The sequence below is a fragment of the Brienomyrus brachyistius genome, chromosome 5, assembly GCF_023856365.1.
Source record: "Brienomyrus brachyistius isolate T26 chromosome 5, BBRACH_0.4, whole genome shotgun sequence".
NCBI lineage: Eukaryota > Metazoa > Chordata > Actinopteri > Osteoglossiformes > Mormyridae > Brienomyrus > Brienomyrus brachyistius.
This window is the reverse complement of record NC_064537.1, coordinates 19,679,048-19,699,553: the sequence shown is the minus strand read 5'-3', so window position 1 is coordinate 19,699,553 and position 20,506 is coordinate 19,679,048. Positions and strand designations below refer to the sequence as shown.

The window sequence follows — 20,506 nt, the reverse complement described above, 5'->3', positions numbered from 1 at the left end:
TTAACTCTTTTGATTTGAGTTTGATTTTAATTGCAGTTGTGCATATTTAAAATGTGTAAGCAAAAGTTGCAAAATCAATATTAAATGATAATGCCCTGAGTTGTTATTTTATGGAAAATGGATTCCAGTTGTTGGTATGTACACAAGACACAAGATATCTCTGCATGGAATTCAGGAAGAGCAAATTGTCAGATACTATCAGATAGGATGTCTGCCAGGCTGGTTACTGTCTTTACACAGTACAGTGAGGCGGGGGCAGGGGGTGGAGGGCAGGCGGACATGCTTATGCAATCAACATAACAGAGTTAACGTAACATCCCTCCCCCCCAACAGGCGTAAAGAGCTCAGCTTCCATTTTCCCTGTCCGTCTGGAAGCCCCCATTCAGTGAGATTATAATGCAGAAGAAGTTTTCCTTTTTTAATAAAAAAGGTGGGGGGGGTGGTGGAAGAGTCTAGCTGCTCTCTCAGAAGAAGCCATGTTTCGTAACCTTGAGAACCATCCTGGATATAAAATAACAGAACTTTATGCTATTAAAATTGTTTCAGATTAAGGTAATTCTTAGTCAATTGCATATTAGTCTATATTATAATTTTTATAACAAATCAATGCGTGGGGCGGCATGGTGGTGCAGTGGTTAGCACTGTTGCCTCACACCTCTGGGACCCGGGTTCGAGTCTCCACCTGAGTCACATGTATGTGGAGTTTGCATGTTCTCCCCGTGTCGTCGTGGGGTTTCCTCCGGGTACTCCGGTTTCCCCCCACAGTCCAAAAACATGCTGAGGCTAATTGGAGTCACTAAATTGCCCATAGGTGTGCATGTGTGGGTGAATGGTGTGTGAGTGTGCCCTGTGATGGGCTGGTCCCCCATCCTGGGTTGTTCCCTGCCTCGTGCCCATTGCTTCCGGGATAGGCTCCGGACCCCCCGCGACCCAGTAGGATAAGCGGTTTGGAAAGTGGATGGATGGATGGAAATCAATGTGTTTGGCAAACTGCATTAAAACTAATCTGAATAAAGGTATACCTCATTTTTATGCCCCAGTATAGACTGCTGGAACAACAAGTATTCTTATTTAAACATTAATTGGAAGATAAATAATGATTCATTGCCAATCTACTTACAGTACAGATACAATAACGATCCGTGTACGGAAAATCTTATGACAATTTATACAGTTTACGGCATAGTTCAGTTGTACTCTCGGATTTGTCTTTCTATTGTTTGTCAGTCAAAAAGCATTTGGCAAATTAAATCAGGTTTTAGAGTCTGTTTGCTCTGGCTATGCATAATTCTGACTTTAGAAGACTCTTATGTAAAATGAACCATAATTCTTAGTTGTTCTTTGCTGACTGTGTCAGTATAGATCAAAAAGAAGCTAAGAATTGTTTTGTTGTTCATTTATGAAAATCACTATAGTCCTCTGAAACTGAAGTCTGGAGCTCGATCTCCATCAGTAGCCAACAACCTTGGTTGAGGGTGGAAAAGCAACTGGGTGGCAAACCCTTTGAATGCAGCCCATGGATGTCCTGGAATTCCCTGTCCCACAGTATGTCTCAGCCCTGGGCACATTTTCCATAGACTCCCAACATGCCAGGATATTATTAAAGCAGCTGTTTAGTTTTCATCTGAGCACCCCCTAATGAATGTGATCTGTATGCAGACACAGCCATCTCCTTTTTTCCTGAAACCCAGACCATCTGAAATGTAACAAATCTTTCTGTTTGATGTCGATATTAAAGTGGACATGCATTCCCCACCATGCAGAAGTATCAATTAAATGCTAAGAGCGCACTGAGAGGGATTACTCCAAAAGTATATTTATTCTGCTTCAAAGTGCACAAAAGATTTTATATTTGCACCAACCACCTATGAAACAATAGCTGTAAATATACTTTAGGGACAGCGTACTTGTGCTCTATAGCAAGGAACAGTCTTTAGGTAGTTCATAAATAAAAAATAAAAAATCTACAGGATAGTTCAGATGAAAGAGCCAAGAGATCTTCAGTAGAGGAGTTCTGGTTCCCATGGAGAGTCCAAAGTGATATTTATGCCTTCACAATAGCAGCAAACTCTATCAAAGACAAAAGAGAGAGAGGGAAAACAACATTTAGGCCCCTTTTGTGTAGATATTGTATATTACCCATGTAATCTTTTAGAAACATAAGAAATTTACAAACGGGAGGAGACCATTTGGCCCATCAAGCTTGTTTGGGGAGAACTTAACTAATAGCTCAGAGTTGTTAAAATCTTATCTAGCTCTGATTTAAAGGAACCCAGGGTTTTAGCTCGCGCTAAACTAACAGGAAGACTACTCCATACTCCAACTACACGCTGTGTAAAGAAGTGCTTTCTCAAATCCAGTGTTCTCCTGCTAATTTCCATGAGTTCTAGTATTTAAATTAATATTGAAGTAGTCATTTGGCTGAACAGCAGAAAGACGTATCTTTGAGTTATTAAAGCAACACATTTAAAACTTTTTATTTTATGGTAAAACTTGAGTTTTTACCATCAGCTCCAATCTTGCCATCACCGTCACTGTCCCCGGCGGCAAGGAAGGTCTTGGTCTCTGCATCAGTCAGAGCTCTGGCACTAGCAGAGAAGTTCTGCAGGAAGAGCCTGGTTGTTGTGGTTGGTAAAAAAAGAGAAAAGGTTAAGCCTTGAAAAGCAATGCTTTCGTTTCACTCAATTATAGGGCTAAATTGCTTATGATGCAGTTATATTGTCAACATTGCCCTTACTTCAGTTCATCCTCCTCAATGAAGCCACTCTTGTCCTGATCAATGACAGCAAAGGCCTTCTTGACGTCATCAGAAGACTTGCTTGCCAGGCCAACTTTAGCAAAGAAGGACTTGTGGTTGAAAGAGTCAGGGGCTGTGAATGAACCACAAAGATGGTGTGGTTTAGATTAACATAAAGAAACCAGTCAATATAATATATATTTTTGAGAATTTCTGACCTACCAAAGGATATCTACACAAAAAGTAATGCAATTGTAATTCATTGAATTGTCATTCTTAACGATTTATTAAAATTGTTTTGTTTAAAGACATAGTTACGTTCCATTTAATTTGTCGTGGACAAAAGAACGCTACGGGAAGAAACGACGTTTCATTAATTTAGGAGAATATTTTGTGGACATTACCTGCGCAGTCCTTAAGGGCAGCAGCCACATCCTCCTCCTTAAGAATACCAGCGAAGGCCATTATGTTGGGTTAAGCTGTATAGAAGAAAATTATAATGATATAAAAATCGTAGCTCACAATGATTACAAAAGTATGAAAACAATGATTACCAATATAATTTATATAAAGTTCGACATTTTATAGTATGGGTTAACTTGCGGCTTGCCTATTTGAGGGATGAGACTTCAAATCCGACTAATGATTTCATTTGCTTTATAAAATTTGTCATTGCAGTTTTAATAGATCAATTGAACCGTCGAATGGCCAGCGATATAGCCAATCGTCGCCATTATCGCCCCTGCCTTTGACGACCATTTGGGCCCCGGTAGCGAAATAAATAACTGCACCGATCTCAGTCTGCTAAGAGCCATGTTTGTCCACTGCTATCACTGACGAGCTGCAAAGATGATTTCTCAGAAATAATGTAAGTGTTTGCCACCCACTTCAATGCTGTTCATAAAAGGTTCGTGATTGACTCCGAAGTCCATTAACGACTTTAATTGTTTCGCCTGTTTACAAGTGCAAAACTCCAAAGGGCCCAGAAGATTATAGAAGCCCACGTCATATAATTATTGATATTACCAGCGACTACTATTGCCTTCTGCTCTTCTCAACAATTAATCTAGTCACATAAAAATTACATTAGTATCTTAACAACACTGCATTTAGGCTATAGTAATGACTCCAAAGTGTCATAGATAAATGCACATGTGCATTATCCGTTTAATTTCAGGATTCCTTCATAGAGGTTGCGTGCATAGCTAAATATAATTTGATGCTGAAATATATAGTTCCGCTTCAGACGAAGTCCAAACAAACTGAAAAAAAAATAAAAATGATTTTAAAATCCTTCGTCCGGCATGCGAACATATTCCAGCAAAGTCTTCTGATGTTGAGTAAAAAAAAGTTTAAAGCTCGTCCAGTCCTACAATCGGTAAGGTCCACCTGTTGGAGCCGCGCTGCCTCCATCGTATCCTTCGCTTATGGGAAACTCACCTTTGTCCTCCTCGATGGCAAATGAAAACCAGAAGACTGACTGCAGCTGCTTCGGAACCGCTGGCACAAACGCTCTTTATATAGTGTCGCCCCGGCATCAGGAATTAACTGCAACGGATATCGTATGCATACGCAAGGATTAGTTTCGAAAAAAAAATGTGTCCAGTTGTGAAATTGTGCTATTTTTATCTTTGCACACGAGGGTGATCAAAACCATATGTGAGACACTAGAGGGAGGCCTTATGGGGACCTGTCCCACTTGAAATTGCAGTACTTGGGGAAAAATGTCTGAAAATGCTCATAAAATAGTGTGATTATTTTGCAATGCAAAGTTGTACACAAGATTTTAAATGCCCTGGCATGATATAATAATTCCACCATAATTTTTGGAAAGTGCACCTCATACAGGACAACTCTATTTGCAGTTAAAGGGTTTTCCAGTGTTCCGATGCAGTTTCCTGCATATGAAGTACATTTTAGTGTATAATTGGTGCATAATTTTCATTATCCTTTTCTCATATTTCTGGCATGCATGCGAATGAAAACAATAACAAACAGTGATGTAAACAGGTGTAACTATTTTATCTTGGAATTGGAATTTGGTCTTTAAATCGTTACAGAAAACGTTTATTTAATCGTAGTACCCCAGTCAACCCACAGGGGCGGAAATTTTATTCCATAAAGGCATCTGCCACATATGACTCTCGTATAGCGGAGGAAGGGAACCAGAGGAGCTCTAGAAGATGAGCAAGCTGAAAGTATTTAAAAAGTAATCGAGTCTACTGCGCCAGCGATCTCAGGGGACAACCCAATAAGGATACGGGGCACCCGAGAATGAGAGCAACGGGTTTAGTTTTCACTTGTGGACATTTCTGCCTACCATCACACTTAAACGCCTCGATGACAAGATGAATCGTTATGTCTGGAGTTTGCATGACAATGTAATACTAATCTAAAACTGGTGCTAAAATTTGATAGGTTAGATGTTTTCTGGAAATGTGTGTTTACATTTTATTAATCAGTAGCCTTTGTATATTAAGGGACTGGGATATGACCCAGACATTTCGAGTTGTACTTATTTATTAAAATATCTGGGAATTTAGCAACAGAAGTAGAAACTTTGCTGTTAAACCAAAAAACTAATTCTCAGATTGACTAATTGGTCAGTGCATTTCAGTACAGTCTAATTACCAAAACAATGTCAGATATTTAATTAATAGCTCAATTAATTATTTTTTTGTATTTAGGGTAGGAGAAACATAAAAACACACACAGTGGTTACCAGAAAGTTTGTTTCTTGACTATTTATTGCGATAGGAACACAGACTAATTTTGAGCTTTTGTAGTGCATGTAATAAATACACACCGACACAAGATGAAGTTGGTTTTGATCGGTATTATAAAAAGGATGTATTGTGCTGTCTATAGATTTACATTAAATCCGTTTTCATTCTTTGCAGATGTAGGAGGCGTGTGTTGGACATCTGTTTGTGTTTCTTGCAAATGTGGATCCAAAATGTTGAGATTCAAGACTCAAGAGGTTTATTCGTCACGTACACAGTTGTACACATACAACATGTAGTGGTATGTAACCCTGGTCACTCCAAGCAGCTGTGTATGATAAGAATAACAATATAAAAAAATATATATGAAATATGTCCAGCTGTACATAATCTATACGTAAGTGATAAGGTAAAGAGAATGCTGCAAACTCTGTGTAAAGGCAACTCTGCAAAACATTTACAAAAATGCAGATTTTAATGTGATATTGCAAACATCTGGGCTGGAATGAGAATATGAAAGGTTAGCATGAACATTTTCATGTGTCACTATATATATATATATATATTTTCTAGTAGTGGTGTTCATTTTGCTTAAAACATGGAAAGGAGGCTAAAATTAAATTAAAGCAGCAAGTATTCTCTCAGTTATCACCCCCTAAAATATTATAGCATTTATCTATTTGTAACAAGTTTTACAATGCTATAACTATCATTCCACAAAAAAACAAACAGCAAAACCGTTTGTAGGCATAATATCTTTAAAGACACGTTTACTGGTTCATATTGCAATGTATATTATATAAAGCTAAATTCTGGAATTTGTTTATCAGTCCATTGGTAAAATGACAGCCTGCTTCATATTGTGATAATTCTTCACAAAGGCTTGACCAGGGCTGAGGATTCTGAAACCGAAAAAAGAAATGATTTGAGTATTGTGTAAGTTTGCCATTTTTAGACTGAATGTTGTTCTTCATTTTTACCACCCATTGCCAATCTGTAGCCATTTGTTTTAATCTGAAGAAATTAATATTCCTTTGGTATTTTAATGCTTTAATTTGTATATCAATGTGTGCAACACTATCTGATGTGCTGGATTCTGACTGCAGACCTTCCCAGCAAATCTTGCCATCACCATCTTTATCTGCTGCCATGAGAAATGCTTGTTTTCCCCAAGCGTCAGCACATGTGCATCCTCAGAGAATTTTTGAAGGCACAGCCTGGAGATAAAATGTGCCGTGAACAGAGAGATGAAACCTTTACCATTTTTTTTTTCCTCAGGAAGAATTTGAATTGAATGAAAATCTTTTGTGTGTTAAGTGACATCTACCAATGTGACTCATTGACTGAATGACTTTGAGATACTTTGGAATTATCTACTTATTTATGAGTGGAACAAAATTACTCATATTTTCCTCTACACTCTGGTTGTAGGCAAAATAAATCTGCTGTGAAATCACCCTTTTTGTCTGATGTTAAAGATCACCAATGCGGTCTTGTCAGATTCAGATGCTTCTGTAAACCACCTGACTTTACCTGGACACAGTTAGCAGGGCAATAGATGTTTGCACGTACTCCTCCAGGAATAACTGCCTTACCATCACAGTTCAGTAAACCCATCGGGAACTTTATGTAGAAATCCACACCAGTCCTACATAATTAATGGCTGCTATTGTTCATTTCAAAGGCATCCCTAAACTGCGGAATTCAGGGAAGCCCCAATTGATTTATTTAGCTCAGATGTTTTACCAACTATGCATTAAGGTGATTCTGTTGTCCGGTTTATATAGGTTACATTTACCCAAGAACTACATTATGATTTCAATATTATGACATTATAACACAACAGTAACAACACAAATAATAATAATAATAATAATGACATTCTTCTGCCATAGTGCTAGGTAGAATACTTGTTAAATCATTCTGCAAATGTATGTATTTTCATCGGAACAGTTTGTTTGTACAAACAGACAAAGGAGATTCATTTAACAAAACACTATTTAAGGGCGTTAAACCACATTTAATGTCGCTTCATCAGCATTATAGAAGATATTACAAACGCATGGTTATTTTAATGTCTTAGAAGAACTCCTCCATCAACAATTACATAGTAATTAATGCAGCATTATACCATTCCTTAGCATAAACACGGTGTATAATGTATTATAGTTTATAAATCTTTAAGAGCATTTAACAAAACATTACTTCCTCAACGAGTAATATGGATATAATTAACTCGTCAAGATCCTTGATGCCTTTTATTCATCAATGAGCCAGTCTCACTTTTTTATTGGCCAACATGTGCTTCAAGGCATTTCAGGCCAATGACAAGCGAATGCGATGGTTCGGAGATCAGCGATCCCCCACCTGAAGAGGACCTGTAATTGGATAGAAATCCGTCCCGTGATATAATTCTTACGTTTCATTAGTTATTGTCTGTGTCTCTCGACTGACAGAAAACCCACCTGGTCACGTGATGCCTACATGACGTAGGTAAGAGTATCATGGCGCTGTGATGGCAAGTAATGTTAGATCACGTTTAACTTGATGACAAGCTTAAATTCACACTACGTTTTGTGTCAGGTTTTATGTCAGTAATACAATGTCCGCTAAGGTTAGAAAGTTGAGATAGGTAGACCTTGGAAGGCCACCAGTGAACCATTTATAAAAAATTCTATTACCGGGTAATGAATAAGACCGGGACTGTAGCTAGCTGTAGTAGCATACTGCATTGTAGAGGTTGAGTTATTATTTAATAAGCACTGATTTTATGATTTATAAGCTGCGCTGGATATCAGCATACTATAGCTATTTGTAATCGCTGGCCACCTCTGTATAACCTAAGTTTTGATTAAACAGAGGCGGATAGACAGCAAACAATGCTGCTCATACCGGTCTTGTAAGCGGCGATGACACTGATAGTTGCCTGTTTACCCCGATGACAATCTGGCTGCTGTGCCCTGCTGGTTTATCCATACCCGGCTGTGTGTTTGCAGACAATGAGTTGATTAGTTGTTGTTAGCTTGCTAGCTGAATAGGATGAAGAACCGTTATGGATTTCCGTTGTGTGCGATTTGGATCGCGCTGTCGCTGGTAGAAGGTGCGCCGCTGCCCCGTTCATATGCAGGTATGTTTGATTCACATCAAACTAACTCGTTCGTGAAGTCGTTTTATGGGGAAGTCTTTGGTACAATATCATGTCAACCGTTGCCAGAAAGAAAATGTATTTAACAGTTTCTGGGTACCGGAATTTTTCAGATACATAGAGCTGTTTCTGGAGGATAGCATTGTTCTGTGACGTCGTGGGAACCCGGCGCGTCCAGTCCACATTGTTCCCGTCTGTTTGTGCTATCGCAATGATATTAATATGTCACAGCTGCTGAAATTACAATAGCTGCCCTTTTAATGAAGCATCAGTTACGTTTAAAAAAGATTGAAAGCATTGGACAAATATTTCGTAATCCTTTTTTGTTAATCTTTTTTTATTAATTCAACAAAAACGAATATGTTCCATGGATACCAAAAGGTGCGACATAAACGTGTGTAAAAATGGACTTGGACAGCAATTGTGTGACATCAAGTCCAAAAGCTCGTCCCTGTTTGGGCAATATAGCTTATCTTTCTTCCCCTGCGTAAGTAGCACTGCATTTGTATTGGCGTTGACTAACTGAGGATATCCTACATGATTAAAGGTACACCTCCACATTCTTAATCACCAAAATGTTTAGATAATGTATTTACGTCATTGAAGCAGAGTAAGCAAATACGCATTCAGTCAGGTGGTTAATGCCAAGCCGTGGTTGATGTTGGGTCTGTTTTTATTAGCTCCTGCAGGTTTACAATGATCTAAATCTCAAAACCAAACTTATAAATGAATGCAGTAAAGTTCCCATTGTAACAGCGGATATGCTGTTTTCTGTTCATGTCCTTGGTTGACTTCCTGTGCAGTGAAGCTGCCGTGCACTGTAATCCCATAACAATGGTGAGAAGTGGGTGCTGTATTGAATCCACTTCACCTTTCCCTCCTGCTTAATATGCTGTATGGGTCCAGCATGTTTAGAGACTACAGAAGTGTAAGTCTATTGCCCAAGACATCAACCCAAGGGTGGACCAGTGAAACTACAGTCTTGCATTTGGGACCGGGACCACTGAACGCAACTCAATTTTGGGGGGGTATCTCGATGTTGTAGCTGTGTAGAGCTGTCACGATTACTCGAATCAAATTAATACTCGATTATTAAAAAGCCTTGATTATAATTTTCTTTCTTGATTGCTCGCCAATATGGCGGAAGGAAGAAGGCGCGTAGAGAATGGTGGTTCAAATAAAGAGCGATAGCATTTCTCTGGAAGCTTTTCACATTAAAAATGAATGAAAATGTAGTCGTCTGTAAGTATTACAAAGCAGAATGGCTGCATTCCAAAATAAAATAAAAAGAATACATTAAGGTTTGAAGAACTCGCCTAATAATGCAAGGTTAGCCATAAATATGTGACATGTAGCCTCTCTGAGTAGCCTAGCATGTCTGTCATGACTTTGAAATTATTTTGCATAATTTACTTTCCACGATTCATGTATGCCAAAATAATTGCTACTAAAAACGAATGTTAGCCCCCTCTCTTAGCTGCATCATTTTACATAATTCGGTACATATAACTAATTAATACTAATGATTTTTTTGTGTGAATGTATTGTGAAAAGTACTGGAAAAAGATCACGTTGCAATATTCAGGAGTCGAAAATTAGTTGTATAGCGAAGTACAGCTTATTATAATTAGATGCTCCTCTACTTACGAACTTTCAGACATACGAACAAAGAGGACTGTAAGTCCAAATTGTGTTAATTAGGCTCCCGTTTCCTGTCCGCAACATCAATTTTTTTTCCTGCGCGCCAATTCCTCCTAATATTACTTCTGGCCGCTACTCCCGCCGCGCAGCAGCGTAGCGTGCGTACTCCCAGCATCCTAGTTCTTAGTACTTGCGTATACCCTTAAAACGATGTTGAATAACGACTTACGAACATTTCAAGTTACGAACGGCCGTTCGGAACGTATCTCGTCTGTATATACCAACAGACAAGAATCATTATGATTGCCTCGGAGAGCACATTCAGAGCTCATGCAAAAGCAGCAGTGGTAAACTTAGATTTTTTTTAGAAACATATACTGGATAATTTTGAAACGTAACTATCATTAAAATGACAGCTTGCTAAGTTTGTATTGATGGTTTGAACCTAGCAGACTATCGCAGTTTTTGCGATGTAAAAATTGCACGTGCGGGAAAATGCCCTGTCGACATTAACATCGCATGTTTTGCGAGCCCATTGAGGGTGGCGCAGTGGGTGGCGCTGTCGCCGCACACTGCCTCTGTGTGTGTGTCAGGTGTTAGTATATTCACCCCGCATGGGTGTGGCTTTTTGGTGGATTCTCCGGTTTCTTGCCACTGTCCTAAAACATCCAACTTACGTGAACTGGAATGCCCAATCTGACCGTATGTGTGACTGAATGTGCACCAATTGCAATGTGTATTATGACATCCATCTATCCATTTTCTGAAACTGCTTAATCCCAACTCGGGGGGGGGGGGGGCCGGAGCCGATCCCGGGTACAATGGGGGCAGGCAGGAGCCGACCCCGGGCAGTCACCAACACACCACAGGGCGCACACTCTCACACAACTATAGGCTCACTCATAATATAATGTATAAACAATTTCTGGATATATCGTCAGATTAATCGGTAGATTACTAGATTATTCATATAATCAATGCCTGTCCAACACAAACACATACTGCATGCATACTGTATATGCATACTGTTAGATATGCAGAGTAGGGCTTTGCGATATAGCAAATCTTTTATCATAATAATTTTTTCAAATAGGTCGATATCGACAATTATCAGTCAGCCATTAGAGGCCTGCAGGACTGTCCATTTTCCTGCACATGTTATACTAAGCAATACACCCGTTAAGGACCCACAACGTCCGCTTTCAGGCGTCTCTCAATTAGTGTATAATATTTACTATGGAAGCTCAGGCATGAATGTTACTCGAGGAGGATCGATCATGCATAACCTTACTGTATACAGTTTTTTTTTTTTTTGCCAGTACTTTTAGAGTGAGATGATTGAATGGGGGTTGGCATAGTTATGCAGTGGTTAGCACTGTTGTCTCACACCTCTGGGACCCGGGTTCAAGTCTCTGCCAGGGTTCCATGTTTGTGGAGTGTGCATGTTCTCCCCATGTCGTTATGGGGTTTCCTTCAGCTACTCTGGTTTCCCCCCACAGTCCAAAAATATGCTGAGGCTAACTGGAGTTGCCACATTCAGTGTGCATTGCCTGTCAGTGTGCATGTATCAGTGAATGGTGTGTGTGTGTGAGTGCACCCTGTAATGGGTTGGTGCCCCATCCTGGGTTGTTCCCTGCCTTGCACCCCTAGGCTCCAGACCCTCCCATTACATTGAATAGGATAAGTGGTTTCAGAAAATGTATGGATGGATGTTCAAATGTGTCTTTTTTCTGGGGGTAAGAGATGGATAGACATTACAATTACTTTTGATTAGAAACTTATACATACCTCTGTGGGTGGTTGAACTGGTAACAACTCTGCATTATTAATCTAGAATTTCCATCCTTTATAATTACCTGCTTCTTTTATGACTGGTTTTAGATATTGATAGTTGTTAGGTTGTTAAATTGCTTTGTTACCAACTCCGAAATCCATTATTGGCTTTCTGACATGCTCTTTGCTTTTTATACAATTTTTGGCTCCTCCCTTTATCTGAAAACAGGAAGGGCTGAATTACTGGGAAGGGATGATGTACATGGGGAATGTCGAGATTATGGTCCCAACATGCATTATGATAAAGATAAAAATATAAAAAATTCTATACAAACAAACAGTGTGTGTGCATGCATTTGGCTTGGTTCAAGGATTTATTTCTCTTATGTAAGTATGCGTTTTACTGATTAATCTTAAAGTACTGGATTTTTACTGCTTCACATATGACCACAGTTGTATGAACTGTCAAATTACACCATCATTTATTGAAAAGTACCCAAAATTGCCACTCTACACTATCAGAATAGAGAATACCAATTTGTACCTTTGCTTGTAACTGGGGCTATAACTTCAAGGGTCTACTAATTGTACCCGACCTGTAGACAGATTTACCTTTCAGTTTAATTTAAGGTACAGAAATGGACTCTGGAGAACATCCCCAAAGTACGTGCAACATTAATGTACCCCCAATGGTACAATAATGTTCCTTGTAGTCCATTTCTATACCTTAAAAGGTGCTCTTACCCTTGAGGGTATAGCCCCAGTGACAAGCAAAGGTGCAAACTGGTAGTCTTTTTTTCTGACAGTGTATAAAGATACTTATGAACATCTCTCTTTGGAGAGATGTTTGTTGAGATGTTGATAAACACGGTTTTCATTTCCACAGCTTTAACTGGATCCATTCTGATTCCCAGCAGGGTTTAATCAAGCTTGTTCTTTGCGTCCTTACAGAGGCGGCAGCAGGCGAGGTCTGCCTGCTGGTGACTCTGTCCCTCTGTGTGCTGGCAGCTCTCGTGGTTCTGCTAGTCAACTGCGTTACCTGCTGTAAACGCCAGGGAATTGACTTTAAGGTGAACGTCATCTGTCAGTCAGCATGCTCACTCGCCATTGTAAAATCAGCATGTTAAAAACTGCTTTGGCTGTGTTCAGATGGGCCCCTTGCTCGCCTTTTGATTTAATCTCCTTGTGGATTTGCAGACAGTGACATCTTGCTTGTTTTGTCTTGGAACCTTGCCTTTCATTTCCAAGGAATTTGAAGACAACTTTGACGATGAACTAGATTTCAGCCCTCCTGCTGATGATAACCCGTCTACGCACCCTAGCTCTGAGGTTTACACCTTGGCTGTGCCCCCAGTATCCCTGCCGGCGCCCCCACACCTCCAGCCTCCCCTAATTACTGGTGAGAATGGTAAAACCACACAGTCTCTTCCACAAAGTCTTTGCAGCTCTTCCATTGACTTTGCACAATATTATTGGCACCCTTGAATTTTAGATTTTTGCACGCTATGTATAATATCCTCATAAATAATATAAATTAAACAACTTTTGGTCATTAGAATATTTTAACTGGATGTCCAAAATTTATGCAGCAAAAAGATCTCTTTCAACTTAAAGAAAACAAAATATTACCTGGACACTAGTAAAAGCACTGTAGTGTCCTGGTAGCAGAACCATGGTAATGATGACAAGTGTTATTTGTCTCCATATAAAATCTTCGCACACCTTTCTGCTGGTAGCTCCTCCCACTCCTCAGTTTAGCAGTAGCAAATGAATTCAGTTAGATTGAAATCTAGGCTTATGAGTGGCCAGTTTAACTAGGTACTGGCAGGTAAGCACATTGACTAGAGGAAAGTGTAAAAATTGGACAAAAATCCTTTAGGTTCAGCTTATAAATTCTATGTCCAGAAATGTCACATTTAAGTAATTTTCACAAAAATAAAGGATATCCTTAACTCTCTTTTATTAAACTTTAGAATGGGTGTCACTTAATTCACTTGGATAAGCAACTTTACGAACAGCTGAGCAACTTGTTTCTGTATTTTGTTGTAGACGCACATGGAGAAGGCAAAATGTAGTAGCCTGGCCTGTGTTTACTAGTGTGGGCAGCTAGAGCACAGCATTCTTTACATTAATTATATTTATAAATTTGGCAGATGTACAAGTCAGGGACAAGTGGTAATACATTACAAGCATACAGCTGTCACAGGGCCAAGTTCTTTGCAAATAATACCGAAGTGTGAAGTGATCTACAAGTTACAGCTGCTAAAAGATCGTTAATTACCTCTGCAGTAACCCCTGCAAATGACCTGCGACGTGTCGTCATATTTATCTATAGGGACCTGTTTAATTTGTTATATATACACACAATATTCGTATTTCGTGTAGGATTTAACTGCGGGATCACAAACGACTGAAAAGTGGGATTACAGAACAATTAGTGGTTTAGCTAAACACTTTTGATAATTATATTGTGAGCTGTAGTCCAGTTACCTGTCGCAACCTGTGCGAGTCACTAGTTCGTGACCTGCACGTTTCCTGTGGAATGTCGCAACGGGGAGGGCTCTCGGCACATTCCGGAATATACCACGGCGGTGCCTAGGTAACCGAAATAAGACTTCATGACAAAGTAAGGCTGCTCCTCTAAAATAGGAACTTTATTTAACCCCTGTGATGGGAAATGTCTTTATCCCGTCGCACAGAAAAGGATTAAATACATCGAAGGAATCTAAGTAAAATAGACTAAACATATGTAATGGAAATTCAGTAATAAAAGAATAAAAAAAAATTAATTTGAAGAATAATTAAGAGAACAAAACAGTGCAAAATGGTTACGTAAATGATACATACAGGTATGTCTGTTCAGAATGCTAATGCCATTACAAGAGGTAGCGTTATACAGTTATACAGCAATAGGTGTAAGGAAGCGGTTCTGTAGCACTCAGTTGTGCTTAGGGGGAGGTGGGTTTGTCACTGAACGTGCTCCTCATCAAGCAGTATCACTTATTAAGCATTTCGGTTTGGTTCCCTCTGCCTAGCTGTAACTGGGAATTTAAGAATGGGAAGCATGAACTAATCTTTTTTTTTTTTTTAGCGTGAGAGAGATCCCTGATATAGGATAGTCAATGAAAGCCTCCATAGTAACCATTGCCTGGAGATTATGGGTTATGACAATAAGCGGAGCAGACAGGAAAGCCCTGTGATGGTGGCCGCAGAAAAACAGGATGTTTACAGAGAGAGCATGCCAAATGTGCTTTCACATCCCTGTAAGGACGTGCGTGGACAGCAGCAGGTACTGCCAGCCGAGTAACTGTATCTTAGGCTCAACTAAATATAACTTTTTTTTTTTTTTTGAGCCACAACAGGGAAATGCTGTCGGCCCCTGGTGAACGAGAGGACAAGTGGCGTGCTCTGGCAGGTGGAAGTGTGTTACCCTGTGCGATCTTGCCGGGAAATGCACGTGCAAAGCCCTCGGACATGGACCGTGATTTTTATTTAATTTTTTTTAAACCTGGTTATATGCTGCATGGCCTGTCAGCAATGAGAGACCTCCTTTCAGTGTTTACTCTAGAAAATAATTCGCATAGAGCATCAGGAGTGGTAGTGGAGGTAAAAAGAAAGCCGGACTGCTCTGTCGAGCATTAACTAGTCGTAGAATTCCTTACCTCAGTCACCTGGCTCACTGCAGTTTGCTGTTTGGACATTAGGGGCTGTTGGTTCATTTAAATGTCCTCTTGTTAGTGCAGTTGGCAGCATGTGGATTAGTTAGTTAATTAAGGAACCAGTCAGTGCTCAGGGTGGGTTCAGTTTTGGGTTTTTGTGCCAAAACATGGGAACCTGAAGACAAGGTGAATTTAGACTATTTTTTTTTTGGGGGGGGGGGGATCCTACAGATGGTATCAAGATGATCTAGTTGTTTGATCTTCAGTTTTACTGTAACTCATTTAATAAAATTTCAATAATGTACTATTAATATTACTGAGCCAAATCATGCCAGCGATTAGCGTGGCAGGTGTGCCGGTTTGCAGGTCTTCAAAGCAGATGTCATGACAGGGTCTCTGCCCAAATGCTGTCATGGTCATCCCTGCTTCTTACAGCAATGCGGAATTTTGGCACAGATTGACTTTATGATCCAGTATAAAATTAATAGTAATATTCAGAAGTTGCAAAATGTTCATCTTGAAAATATCTATAAAGATTTTTAGAACACTTAAAAAATAATAGTTTATTTATGAATTAAGAAATCCTAATCACAACTGTACACCAAACGGTCAAAGATTTTATCTTTGTCTGGTAAAGAAATTTCCATGTACAAAAATCACTGAGAATCCCTTTAGACCTGCCACAAAGAATTCTTGTGTGAACTGCAAGCAGGTCCGTGTGAAATATAATCCTGTTTTAGGTCATTTTATCGTGCGGTTCTGTGGGGTCTGGGGCAGCCCTGGGGAATTGTGGGTGTTGTGTGTTGACATGTGAGCCAGGTTTTTGCTTTTTCAGAGGACCTTGCGGCCGTGCAGGTGGCCCGGCACAGTCTGAGCTACATCCAGGAAATCGGCTCTGGATGGTTTGGAAAGGTACGTACTTCCTGTCTGACTCTGCCTGGCCTGAACACGGCTTCCAAGCAGCCTTATTTTAGATAGACCAATTAAAATCTACGTCAAAAGCCTTTTTTCTTCATTAGGGAAGCGTGATACAAACATGCATTGTTAATGTATACAATGCCCTTTTTGAAATGCTTTTTTTCCCCTAATCAAACAAATTGTATCAATATTACGAATGAAAAACTTTGTGTGAAACACAAATACATACTTTTCTATCGCAAGGTTTGTATTATGTGGTTAACTGAGTAACTGAGTAAGGTTTTCTTTGTTTAATGTTCACTGTTCACTCATTTTTTCACTGTGTATGTTTTTAGTGTTCATATACTATGCAAAGATGAATGATTTTATACAATTGTGTTATTGGTATTTTCTGATTTTAGTACACTATTTTGATTCTTGATCGGAATATAAAATTTACGCTTTTCTGTTATTTTATCGAATTACCATATCCCAGTATGCTATGTTTAATATTTAAATGAAATTATGTATGACAGATCTGTGACAATTGGGAAAACATTCTGATCTGCATAAAACTGGTAAATGGGGAAATTACCTGTTTCACTGAAGAGTCGATGCAGTGTCTCATTGGTGGAGACGACTGCATATTCTTTGCACTTTGCATTACATCACATGTCTGTTGTTCTTTAAACATGACATTTAAAAATGTAAAAGTGAAGCAGGAGTAGTTGACGGTGTTTTTGCAGAGCAGAGCGCTCACGGGGGCCGGTGGGCAGTTCCCCCTGCCCTGTGTCTGTGCCCCTCCCCATCTGCTGGAGGCACGTGCCGGCCCGCGGTGCCCCCCGAGGTGATTACGCATGGTTGGAGTGACGTGGGCCTCTTTCCTGAGGCTCCTTCCTCAGGATGGAGGCCTGCTCCCAGCCCGCTAGCACCGGCTTCTGAGCCGCGACCAAAACATCCTCCCTCCCGGCAGTGTGCGGCCTTGTCCCTTTCCACGCTCCGCTCCGCTTGTTTGCAGGAAGTCCAGGTTTCCTGTGTGAAGTGGCGTGGGGGTGGAGGGTGGATGCTTGGGGTATAAAAGACCCGTCCTCATTTCTGCTTCTGTTTTTTTTCCCCTCGTTATTGCCCCCCCCCCCCCCCCCCCCCCCCCACCCGAACCAGGTTCTTCTCGGGGAGCTTTGTGCAGAGCCTGTGGCCATCAGGCTCGTGGTGAAGGAGCTGAAGGCAAGTGCCGGGGTGAAGGAGCAGGATGACTTCCTACAGCACGCGGACCCGTACCGGTGAGTCGGGCGCTGCTCACCGCCAGGGATACTGGGGCCGTGTCCCCATCTGCGGGTTCTGGCTGAAGGTTAATGATCGTTAATGTACGTTTCACCCATTTCCCAGTTAAAGTTGTACAAATCTGTAAATTTACTTAATGGTAAAAGTAGATGTGCTTCAGTTTGGGGAATACTTTCAGTGCTATGCAGTTTTATGTCTGGGGGGAAAGTTTCTAGTAGATGAATGAATTGACTGGTATTTTTAACCATTATAGAATTTGTACCTTTGCTTGTCACTGGGACTGTACCCTTTAATTGTACCTTTTTGTCTGTAACCCAAAGCCTTCTGACCCTAACAGAGTCCTGCAGCATCCTAACATCTTATGGTGCCTGGGCCAGTGTGTGGAGACCATCCCATTCTTGTTGGTCTTTGAGTGCTGTGAGCTGGTAAGTGTTAGAGTATGGGTAACTGCCACCATCCAGTGCTCAGATTAACAGAATACATGTGTCTAATGGCACTGTATACGATCTAATGGCACTGTATATGAACTGCGACACTGCGTCTGGTAGGTGTCGGAATGTTGTGTTTGCTGGACTGGATGAATATGTAGATTTTTGGGGACTCCAGGAAAATGGTGCTGGTTTACGATGGGACCAAATCACTCTGCTGCCAGTCAAGGACCGAAAATTGCCTTTTTCCACACCTGAAGACATCTCGTTGTCAGAGACATCTGTGTTGGCTACTTTTTAATCAATGTATGCCTGCATTTTTTTTTTTGGTCTATTTTTTGACCGCCGACTGTCCTGGCCAAAGATTCCAGCGGCATAGCCGACTCCAGCAAGGGTCCTCTCGGATTCCACGGTGTCCTCATTCTCCTGCCTTCCCGTCTTTAGTATCAGGCTCGCGGTTTAGGGTTTTCATCATTTCCACATTTTCGAGTTCCTGTCTGTTACGGTAATAAACAAAAACAAGGAATGCCCCCCACCCCATATGCTTTTATAGATATGGAGGTATCCTTTATTTTCACACTCTGCCTAATCAAAGTTTGTCCTCCCGATTCTCCGTGGGGCCCTTCGGAGCCTATTTTTGTCTGACAGGCCATGAAATAGGAATGCAGCTGGTACATTGATTTGGCCACAACAGGCCCCTTTTTCGGGACACTAGCCTTACATTTGAATCAGTACTCATCCCTTATCCTCAAGTGTGTGGGCTGTTATTGAATTTAACTTCATCATTTTTATTATATATTTTTGCTGTCTACAAGCCCTTGAGGCTCATATGTGTTTTGTTGACTGGGAAGAAAACAGAAAAAAAAATGCTTCAGTAATATTATTTTTGCGTTTTGCCAAATCTCTGGTCCAAAAAAATCTGCCACCTTTCAGTGGAGTTGCAGCCACTTTCGGCCCAGGGTGTACAAAAATGGCAGCGGTGTTCCTTTTTGGCTCGGCGTATGAGCAGAGAGCCCAAACGAGCACAGGAGGGATGCCTCCCAAGCCGCAAATGAACACCATGTACATTTAGAGGTGTGAGCCACTGATCCAGGTTGACCCGGGTAGCAGTATTGGGCCAGAGGCCCCTCCCCCAGGGTGATCTCACCCCAGCCGCACCTTGCGTAATGGCTGCTCGCAGTTCCAGCTGGATGGCCTCATCAGGCTGGGCCTCTGCACTCCCGGACTGGGTTTTCCTCCCTGTCCCTCTGTCAAGAGCTGTTTTGATGGGTTTATGGCTTCACACAGGCTGGAGTACAGCAGCTCCCCATCTCTGCTTTTCAGTTTCCTTTTTTGAGGTTGGCAGATTCAACTGTATGTTGATACAGTCAGAAGTGCTGGCTTCTTGCCGGAGGCAGGGGGAGTATAAGATTTAACTCAGCCGGCCTTTTAAATCCCTCCCCCCAGGGGATTGGGTGTTGGGGGAGTTTGGGTTTCCATTGCCTTGACAAATTTGCCGCGTCTGTTCAAAAAGATAAGCCACTAAATTTGTACCATTTGTCACCTTTGGTGGTTTTCGTTTACTTTGTGGCTGTTGGGTGAGGAGTTTCTTTGGAATGTACCTGCTGTCTGTTCAAACCTATGGATTTGAGGACAGGCAGATCACTGTTGATTTTCAAGTTGCCTTTTACGCAGCTTAGTAGTACTTGTAGTGATATGTCTGTTACATTGCAGTGGTGATTTATGCCACGGTATGAGCGTTAAAATGTCGCTGTCGTCTGGTCATGGATACTTCGGTCAAATAGTTATATGCTGAATATGACGACGGGCAAATGGTGTTGTAACGGTCAAACGGTACACCGTCCTCGGGCGAGTTAGCTGTCGAAGTTGCGGCACACCTGACAGATTTGTTTCCCGTTTGTTTGACTGGTAACTAGCGGTAACCCTGACTCTATGCATTTGGGACAGAAATATAGAGGGCCATTGCAATCGGAGCAGAGTGACACATGCTGCCGTGCTGACTGACACTCCCTTTTGGGGGGTTAATAAAAAGCCTCTGGGGGTCCTGGGCAGCGGCCCTGAGGATGCTGTGGCGGCTCGGGGTGTCCCGCGGCATCGCGTCAGTCCCTCAGGGCTGGGCTCGATAGGACCACGGAGGGCCTGGGCTCTCAGGCGGGAGGGCAGCCATCTGGCTGGGAGTGGGCATCGGCTGCTGTGGAGTGTTGCATGAGCCAGATGCTTTC

General features: G+C 41.1%; 2 protein-coding genes across 4 annotated transcripts in view; one reads left to right on the top strand and one right to left on the bottom strand.

The window, feature by feature from the left end:
* Nucleotides 1–1,800: 1,800 nt before the first annotated feature.
* On the bottom strand, nt 1,801–4,327 carry LOC125742704 (parvalbumin-2). Its single transcript, XM_049014952.1, has 5 exons — nt 4,178–4,327; nt 3,142–3,216; nt 2,738–2,870; nt 2,506–2,615; nt 1,801–2,070 (listed from the first exon to the last, which is right to left on the bottom strand). The coding sequence occupies exons 2-5, from the start codon at nt 3,200–3,202 to the stop codon at nt 2,045–2,047; spliced, it is 330 nt and encodes a 109-aa protein (XP_048870909.1). The 5' UTR covers nt 3,203–3,216; nt 4,178–4,327; the 3' UTR covers nt 1,801–2,044.
* A 3,630-nt stretch (nt 4,328–7,957) lies between these two features.
* Nucleotides 7,958–20,506, top strand: part of LOC125742598 (serine/threonine-protein kinase LMTK2-like) — a 32,870-nt gene continuing 20,321 nt past the window's right edge. For 2 of the 3 annotated variants that reach the window (XM_049014726.1, XM_049014724.1), the window contains exons 1-6: nt 7,958–8,587; nt 12,971–13,089; nt 13,268–13,418; nt 16,514–16,590; nt 17,737–17,855; nt 18,194–18,281. In XM_049014726.1, the coding sequence (XP_048870683.1) occupies nt 8,500–8,587; nt 12,971–13,089; nt 13,268–13,418; nt 16,514–16,590; nt 17,737–17,855; nt 18,194–18,281 (642 nt within the window). In that variant the 5' untranslated portion in view covers nt 7,958–8,499. The remainder of the gene's footprint in view (nt 8,588–12,970; nt 13,090–13,267; nt 13,419–16,513; nt 16,591–17,736; nt 17,856–18,193; nt 18,282–20,506) is intronic. The other variant, XM_049014725.1, reaches the window with a different exon arrangement.